Below are 9,765 nucleotides of genomic sequence, written 5' to 3'. Positions count from 1 at the left end.
AATCGAAGGCTAATCCCATTTCCTCTACACATTGATAGATGAATGTCTTTAGCACGTTGCATTCTGTCACATCTCCTTGCACAAGGTTCTCCAACCAAACATCTTCGTCTTAATGCAGTGTAGACAAAAGCAGTTTGTCTGTTCCAGATGATCACAGAACCTGAATGAAGTCTTTCTTTTTCTAGCTCCCGTCAGCAGCCTCGAGTATAAAATAAAACACAAGCAGCAAAATGTTGAGCTTTTACACTTAAAATATAAAGAAGTCAGTATGCATTCAACACGCATAAACTTAGCTCAAATGCTAGTGGATGGAAACGCCCTGTATCAGTCAGACAGTAAGGGCCATTATCTAATGGAAACACCCATAAAATAGATAAGACACTCCAACCACATGGGAGAGGCCCACGAAACCCCTCTGCTTCATGTGATCCCCCAGGGCAACACACTATGCCATCCTGTGTTGTATAAATATAAATATCAAATAATTAAGTACTGTTGTGGTCATAGAGTTTCCACAGAGTGAAAGTGCTCGGTGTACTCCAACGTCGGGCGAGACAGTTCTAGGATAGCTGGAGAATTCTCTTTGGCCAGCGATGATTTAAACATGGAACCTCTGGAGGTTCCCAGGGGGGCCCGGCAGACCGAGGACCAGAAAAAGTGCAGCACGCTGGGCGAGAGGAGGATGAAGACCCAGGGGTCGATGATGGAGTTAACGGAGATGAAGCGGAGGGCGATCAGGTCCAGACGGTGAGACTCCTGGCGAGTCTTGAAGGAGTTGATGTACACCCGGATCTGAGAGATGGACAGAGAGAGGAAAGAAGAGGCGGGGAGATGCAAAAGAGAGATTGCGTGTTAAATTAGCTGCCAACTGCAAACACCATGCATGACAGGCACACACAGACAGCCACATCCCAGCTAACATCCTTTAAGTCCCACACTAAACCCTTTATAGCAGCAGTAACAGATGGAGACTGGGACCAGTTTATGGGAGCAGTGGGACAGCCTGATATGAGACATGAGCAATAGAAAATGAAATCACTCTCTGTTTAAATATCACATCTCTGAAACCAGTGACCCTTTCTTTGTTTTTGATCCTGCCAGTTCAGCAATACAGTAATCCACCCCACACTGCTACACTGCTAATGTGCTGCTTTCGCTACGTGCCCTATGTCGACATTGTGTGAGGCTAATGCTAATGTCAGCATGCTAACATGCTTTCAATGACAATGCTAACATGCTGATGTTTAGCAGGTATAGTGTTTACCATGTTTACCATCTTAGTTTAGCGTGCTAACATTTGCTAATTAGCACTAAAGAAAGCTGAGGCTGATGGAGATGTAGCTAGTTTAGTTTTTATTTGCCTGAGAAGTACCTCGTAGGTTGAAACATGCAACTTTGCTTGCAAATCTTAGTGTGAGGACAACCTGTTCTTTTCCTTTATAAACTGTTTTTGTCCTGCACCGTTACCCGTCATTGTCATTAGTTTTGCAAGTCATAAACCGAAATAAGTGTGACCTGTTGGTGGTGCTAGGTGAAAAGTAAGGGGATCACCAAAGTCTGCAGTATTCATCTTCAGCTCACTAGGAATGGCTCAACCAAATTTCATGGCAATCCATCCAGTAGTCGTTGAGATATTTCAGTCCGGACCAACCGACATTGCCATCCCCAGAGCCAGGCTGCTAGCATAGCTTAAGTACAGATAGACCTCATCACTTACCAGCACTGTCACTCATCCCAGCATACACAGGATGTTTGCAGAGACTGGAGTGATGTCCCAATTCAAGGAGGATATTTGAATTACTCGCAGCATCATTTTGTTTGCGTTTGAGTCCAACTGCCGAGGCAAACACAAGGCTGCCTATGAATCACTGAGCATGTGAACATGTGTATTTTGTGGTTTTCGGAGAGGCAGATGTTGCTGAGTCCGGACCAAACTGAGATTCCCATGCTGACATCCAGCTGAGTGAGTTTACACACATAATCAAAAGAATCTGCGCAGTATATTCATGCATTAATGGAAATGTTGAGCACTTTTTTACATAATTTGACATGTAAAACAAATCTTTTTTTTTTTTTTTCTCTTGACATGAAATTGAGAGGAGCTTCCACGTTTGGACCTCTAATAATTTACAGCCAGGTGAAGTAGAAGTCTTGGGGGTTCAAAAAACGATTTTTTTGCATGAATTCCACTAGCGTCAGAAGGCATGATGGCCGTTACTGCTAGTTACCTTCAGGGAGGGCCGTAGTGCATTTGGAGGCTGGCACAGATCTGTCTGCCAAATCCGGGCCGGGTCATATAATAGATTCAGATTCGGATCTGGCCCAGTATTTCTATGCTATCAGGGTTGTAGTAGGGCTAGTGTAGCTGTTTAGCTAGTTAGCTGTTTCCCAATAACGACTGGATTTCGCTACTGACTCATTTATGTCGGATAAGTAACTAAATTATCAAGATGTTTGTTTGTCAGAACTTAAATTCTATAATTTGAGATAACAGCTAGGGAAAAAAGTAAGCAAATGTATCTTTAGCTAAGGCTAGCTACGGCTATCTTATCAGCTAGCTTTAACTTGACATAGCTCTCTTATCCAGAGTGCAGTTTCTGTGGTTTGGTTTTTAGCTCAGTTTTGTAATTACTGCATATTTTGAATGCTGTTTTCACTAAAATATACATTTCTATGGCATCTTTTTATTGTATATGGTATAACAGATCAGTCAGAAAGTCAGATTCTGGTCTTACCTCAATTCTGACCAAATGTGGTTACTGGATTTTGTCTTAATAAGCCAGGATAATAGAATGTCCTGTCTTGTGAAATGATAAAAATGTACAACCTTTAACCTTCTTCTAATCAAATTAGGGAAGATCAACATTCCACCTCTCTATATTTCACACACACATTGTTGTGGCGTGTGTTCTTCGGCAACTCTGATTGATAATTGCTGTATTAATAAAGCCTTTGACCTTTTAAAATGGAAACAGCTTTTGAATCCAGCCGTCTTTATTAGCACCACTGAGGCCAAGACGGAGGAGCTGATTTAACTCATGAGTTCCTCCTCTGTGGTTCGAATATGTCAGCGACATCAGCCACTGCCGCAATTGGCTGAAATGAAAAGCAGTAAAACTCCCAGGACTGATGGCCTACAAGGTTGGGAACCAGCACATTAATACAATCCATGGAAGCTATGACGAGTTCACAGGTTTAGAAATTGTTGCAGCTGGTCTCTCTGGGGGTCAGAGAGGAACAATATGAGTTTAAATGTGAAGGGAAAAGTGACCTTACAACAGGTTGTGAAGTCAATCTATTCACTGACAGCACTGCTTCTCTCTTTCACTTTCCATCGTCATCGCTGCCTTCCACCCACAATTTTCTCTTGCTTTTCTCTGAGACTCTGAGACTACATAACTCAATGAGGAAAAGGTTATATCACTACAACAACAAAACACAAATGTAAAAGCTCTTAGGAATCAAACAACTTTGGAATGAAAGATGAACGAAGTGTGGTGTGGTTTTTTTCCAGCTCCATGCAAATCCCAATGTCGTTTTTTTTTGTTTTAAATAAAACCACATGAAATCATTACTGTGATTAGTGACAGGCTTCGCCATGTGTGCCGGACAAAAACAGAGTGGTACATGCGTGCGCATGCGGAGGCAGATAGTTTTATTGTTTATCCAGGCTCAGTCGTGAAATCCAACTCACACTGCGAGCCCGTTTTCGTCTCCTCTCTCAGCCCCAACAGGAAGCGTAATAAAAGTGTTAATGTGAAACGTCTGTCATGGGTTGATGCCCTGAGAACCAAACACTGTCCTCTGTTTGAGTTTCATTTTCAAGAACAAAATAGGAAATTGCTCATCTGTGTGCTGAGCAAATACTAGAGGTGGTAATATTTGAATCTCTGCTTCTGGCTTTTTTTTCTTTATTCGGTCCTCAATGTGAGAAACTATCCAATATATCTAATTTCAGAGTTGGTGTATGAAGCTATGAGGTTTAACTTGAACAGTTTATTGAGTTTAATGTATGGAGTGTTCTGTTCACTTCTTTACCAAAAATGCATGCCATGTTGTTGTAGTGTCATGGGATGAAATCCAGTTTCGTTAACGCCATAAAAAGAAAAATGTCCCCTAAATCAATGTGTTTGGAACTAACAACTGCTCTATTCAACATCCATAATTATATTTTGTATTGATATTTTCCTTTCTTACTGTGCCGCTTACTGTGTTTCTGTGCCAAAAGGCTATCTGGCCTTTTCAATTTTTAATGCAATCACAGATAACTGGAGAGACATCGCACGCACACAAACATATCATCACCCCACAGTTTCATATCGGCAGAAAAAAGTAATATCATCTCGCCGCTCTGTGTGTGTGTGTGTGTGTGTGTGTGTGTGTGATATCCTGACCTGATATATGAGTGTGGAATCACATTGCTGGCTGGATACCCGTGAGTGTTTATATAAGGCTCTTAATATATTATGCATTTGCAGTATTGTTTAGTGGACCACAAGGCAAAAACACCTTTAAAACCTTACTACTGTTGCTACGCCTGTTAATCTTTCCATTCCACCACTGCATGTATGAAGTTGACATTGTTAATGGCAACAGGTTTACGACTTGAAATTCTGCGGCCATCTAAGTCTATACTGAGACGCTTTTCTCAAAGCAACACCTCACACACAACACAGCAAATTTGTCAATTTACAGACTCTTCTGTAGAAGAGGACACTGCAGTCCTATGAACTCATTATGGATAGACCGTCAGCTAAACACTGAAAATGTAAGATGGCTGCTATCAGTTGAGACGACATTTCTGTCTTCATCTGGATCATAAAGAAAGGAATGGGAAAGAAGATTTTACTTGAGGGTAGATGTTCCTTTAAAATAGGAGACCAGATCCCCCTCAGCATAATCACTTTGTGTGTGCTTTGAATGAAATATGGTAAAAGGTTTTCTGCATCTCCCTGCAGGGCAACAAATGGAAATGTCTGCCAATAGGTTAATGTGGCCATTCTGCGGAAATATGAGGAGAGGAGTGGAGTGGAGTGACGGATGTGACAGCCAGGAGTAAGTGATTCACTACTATGTATGACATGCTGTGTGATTTTCATTATAAGAGGAATTGATCATATGTGGCTGACATTAATGCTATGATGACTTCTGCCTGCAGTGGTGAAAGGTCCGGTGACTGTCACTGGATACCTGATACAGACGAGGTAAGACAGCCTAACAGCTGGACACAACAGACATGAAGATGCAGAGACGCAGCCTAATGAATAAAACGGCCAATGTACTGACTTGTAATCAGTGGGGAGAAAGACAAAGACCTTTTCAGTGTCGCCAAAGTTGAATATTGCAGTGGGCAGCGGTTGACTGACATTTGAGGGTTGGTGTTGCTAGGAGACACACTTTTTCGTCAAGTCCTAGTGTTGGCTATCTGTCCTTTAAAACGTGCAATATTTGGGAGGGCTTTGGCTGATGTGAGTCATCCATATTTGTTTGGTTTTCAGGCACATCCACATTATTAAGTGCCAAGCCGGATATATCAGAGTTTCCTTGTCATAATTACAACTTGGATGTTGACTTGAAGACTATTAGTGTCACCGAAGATAGATATGTACTGATGCTGATTTGAGACCTGCTGAAACCACGGGAGAGGAGAGAGGGTCTGCTGTAGCCTAATTCGTATTTCTCTCTTTCAGTCTCCTCTTACCTTCGTCCTTGTTTAACCTCACTGTACACGAGTCATCTATTCATTTATTCAGCCTCCCGATGAGGCAGTGCAGAAGCTGATGCCAGTGTCCTTGACCTGCCTACAGTAGTTACACCTGGTACACAGTGTACAGAGGTACATTTAAATAAGACACAGATAATGTGATGCTTTTCAAATGATAGGTTTACTATATACTGCTCCCTGTTTCCTGTAAACACCCTGGATATGTTGGACGTTGCCCACTTATCCGTTTAGGCAGCAGTTGTCTGGCAAATTGATTTTCCTCACCACAGTAGGAGGTAGTGGAAATAAACGTTTTCTGTCTTGATTATTGAGTTAATACGTCCTTAAGTACAATTGACCCTGGCATACTGAGACTGTCTAGAAGGCTCTGTATAGTGAGAACACAGAGCTCATAAAAGTGGTTCAGTCTTCATGTGGTCTGTGTTTGTGATGCTGTGGATGCTATTATTACATCAAGTGTGATGCAGAATTTGGCGATCATTGCCGAGATAAAGGTTATGACTCTGCATTTCAAGCCACAGCTGAGGTGCAGCAGCGCACCAGAAGGCACTTTGGCGCGTATACTGCTGGGAAAGTTATTGATTTTCCATTTGAACACTTTCAGAACAGCGGTGGCTACAAACAGCTTGCTCTTACTGCGAAAGCATACTGGCTAATCACTGGACGGGTTGAATTGGGTCCCTCCTCCATGGTCTCCAAAATCAACCTTCATCTTACGAAACTGGTTTTCACTGGACAATCAAAATATATATACATAGAAATATGTCAAAGTTCACTGAAATTACAACACCAAAGCCTTGTGTCAGTTAATTAATAATGATGTTTATCTTTTATTTGATTGGCCTATGGTCAGTGTATGGTAACCAACAGCAAGTCTGATCACCACCAGAAGCTAAAGGCCTGTGTGTACTCAGATCTTTCACCATAGATAAATAAATATTGACTTTACAGCTGAAATGATTAATAGATTTATCGTAGTGATTAGTAATTAATCTGCAACCATTTTGGTAGTGGTATTTGGTATTTTTCAAACAAAAATGCAAAACACTTTCTGGTTGCAGCTTCTCAAATGTGAGGATTTGTTGCTTTACTGTTTTGGGGTTTTGGACTGTTGGTCGGGCAAAACAAGCAATTTGCAGACATTACCGTTGGACACCTGAATAAGCATATATTGTTGTCACCCATTGAAACAGCACCTTATCCAGTTTTTGACAGTTGCAATTGTAAAATGGTGATTTATATTTTCCTTTATACCCAGAGAACGGGGGAAAAAAGCTAATCTAATCTAAATGAATGCATTTTTAAATAACTTAAAGTCAGATGATCTACCACGACACTCACATGATATCTATATTTCAACATGTAGTATTTATACCTGTGGCACTGAAATAAGCAGCTGACTCAGGCTTGCTGTGAATGATAGTGTTTCCTGTCTGTGGCTTGGCATCAGAACAGCCCATAGTCTATTGTATTATTTATGAATAGCTGCATGTCCACAAAAAACAACAACATGCTAAACAGTTTAACAGTTACACACAGGTATATATCAGAATGCATGACCTATATAACTAATTGTATCTGCTCTAGGTGACAGTTTGACATATTTTTATGGCTGGTTGGCGTTCAGTTCAAAGTCTTACAGGAAATGTATATAAAAGGAAACGTTCCTGTCAATATTGTCCACACAAAAACATGCATATTCTTTATCTTTATTATTATTTATATGCATTTGTTCTTAAAATTGATTATGCTTTAATCGCTCTCTAAGAAGAACCTAGTGGGTGCAAGAAATGGGCCAAATTTCAAGATAAATAATACAAGAGTTTCAATTTAAAACAAGATGAACCCAATTTATTTGGCTCTTTCCCAACGTGTGAATCCAAGTAATTTATTAATGTTATGTCAGTATTGTGCTGTGATTGGTTATTTGTAGAACTGTTATTAATTAAGCATGATGCTATTTTATATGGACGAAAGCGCCCATAGTCATAGTCATTTTTGTATTATTTTCCTTTTTTAAACCAAATTCCAACTCGCTCTTTTATGCTGAAAATGAACACAGATATATTTTTTGGTGGCAGCGATGGTCAGTTGGGGGGCTAACAGCAGACGAAGGAATGCGGTGAACCCTGTGCATCTATATAAAACACCAGTCCCACGTGACCTGCTCACTCACAGCATCATGGAACTTAATCAATGTCTGCCTAGACTCTATTGACCAACTGGCCCATTGAGCTAACCCTGACATAGTCAGTTGCATTCAATAGCCCTTATAGAGTGAATTCGAATCACAAGTAATGCAACAAGGTCAACTGCTGCTGTCAACCTGTATTCGCCTAAAAACTGGACATGTGTGTTTATAGAATTGGCAAAGCATGCATGTGTGTTATCTGCTGTCATCTTACCACCAGGGGCAGTGTGCAGATGATGAAGATGATGGTCATGAAGACCAGCAGGATGAGATGCTCCACCTCCTCGGCCATGGACATGGCCCTGCGTTCGCTGTTGGATCTCGTGGTCGCCATTACTGAGCCGCCGTTCCTCCTCCGACGCTGGTACATCCTGAACAGCTGGTACACCACAAAACCGTTGCACACCACAATAGCCAGCACCAGCACCAGCATAACAGAGGCGTACAGGTTGGCGTAGGCCCGGTCCTCCGGGTTCTCCGGGTTCATGTCAATGAAGCACCATGTGCCGGGGCAGTATTGTACATACTTACCAAACCCCACAAAAGGGAGTAGACAGAATAACGTGCATAACAAAAACACCAGCGGGATTGTGATATAGGCGCATTTCTTGGTGACATGCCGGCTGTACACATAAGGGTACCCAATGGCAAAGCATCTCTCTAGTGCCATAGTGAAGAGAAGCGACATGGTGGCCAGGCTGAAGAAGGTCATGCTGACACCAAAGTACGCACACACGCTGTGAGTTCCAGGTGACATCCCCACCAAGGTAGTGTTGTGTGAATACGACAGCTGCACCAGTGGACTGATGAGGCAGGTCCCTGCCAGGTCCGTGACCACCAGGGACGTGATGAGGACGTGAAACAATGAACGCCGCCGCACGTCTCCTGTCCTCATGTCTCTACGTCGCCGGATTTCCAGGATCACCAGGGCGGCCACGTTGCCAAAGATGCCTGCGGCGAACATGATGGCACTGATCAGCGGGCTCTTGCTGCCGTTGATGTGGTTCTGGCTGTGGCACGGGTCACTTAAATCCTCCATGGCTGAAAACTGTCCGGATTTAATTCGAAAATATGTCTCTGCTTCCAAAAAAAGTGTCAAAAATGTGTCCTTAAAATGTTGTCTGTGGCCATCCTGGTTGGACAGAAAGGAAGAATGAATATCTCTGAGATTTAGAGCTGCAGCAATTAGTCGATTTATTGATTAGTCGATCTGACATTTCCATTAAACTTGATTAATTGGGACAATGAGCCGCAGATAAATTGGGAATTGCCTACAGCCCGTCTGTCTGTTCATCAAACGCAAGATCTTGGTTGCCAAGAAATGTCTGTCAACAACAGTTGTTTACTTGGCACTCATTGGCCCAAGCAGATCCTGCATCATCTGTGAAGGATGTTTACTAGCCTCCCTTACTTTCGAACTCGTGTTTTGACTCGGCGTCAACAGTGCTGACTATACACACCACTCTCATTTCATATTTGCAAGTCTTTGTCTAACTTTACTGATCCCAAACATACACAGAAAAAGGGAGAACATATTCTTCCCACCATAAAAAGGAACCGTTTGCATATAAGGAAAAATCTCAGGGCTTGAACTCTGCTCCAGTATGAGTTTTGGAGTTGTGAAACCCGAAGTTGTTCCTCTTCTGTCTCACCAGTTAACAGACATCAGCTGACAGGCTGAAAGTCCAAAAGCAGAGGTCCAACTTGCACCGAACTTTCTGATCAATTTCCCACTGAAGCACGAAGACACGTTGCTTGTTTCAAACCATCTATCTATGCAGCTGCTGCCTTACTCAGAAAAATAGGCCCACGTAATATTACACATCTGTTCCACTTGTATGACTTTGTA

The 9,765-nt window shown here is 42.1% G+C and overlaps 1 protein-coding gene across 1 annotated transcript; it reads right to left on the bottom strand.

Moving 5' to 3' along the window:
* Window positions 1–501: 501 nt before the first annotated feature.
* On the bottom strand, window positions 502–8,955 carry ptger2a (prostaglandin E receptor 2a (subtype EP2)). Its single transcript, XM_070930941.1, has 2 exons — window positions 8,131–8,955; window positions 502–792 (listed from the first exon to the last, which is right to left on the bottom strand). Exons 1-2 carry the CDS (start codon window positions 8,953–8,955, stop codon window positions 502–504), a joined length of 1,116 nt encoding a protein of 371 aa, XP_070787042.1.
* Between the last annotated feature and the right edge of the window lie 810 nt (window positions 8,956–9,765).

This window comes from Enoplosus armatus, chromosome 24 (assembly GCF_043641665.1).
Source record: "Enoplosus armatus isolate fEnoArm2 chromosome 24, fEnoArm2.hap1, whole genome shotgun sequence".
Lineage (NCBI taxonomy): Eukaryota > Metazoa > Chordata > Actinopteri > Centrarchiformes > Enoplosidae > Enoplosus > Enoplosus armatus.
This window is presented reverse-complemented; position numbering and strand designations above follow the sequence as displayed.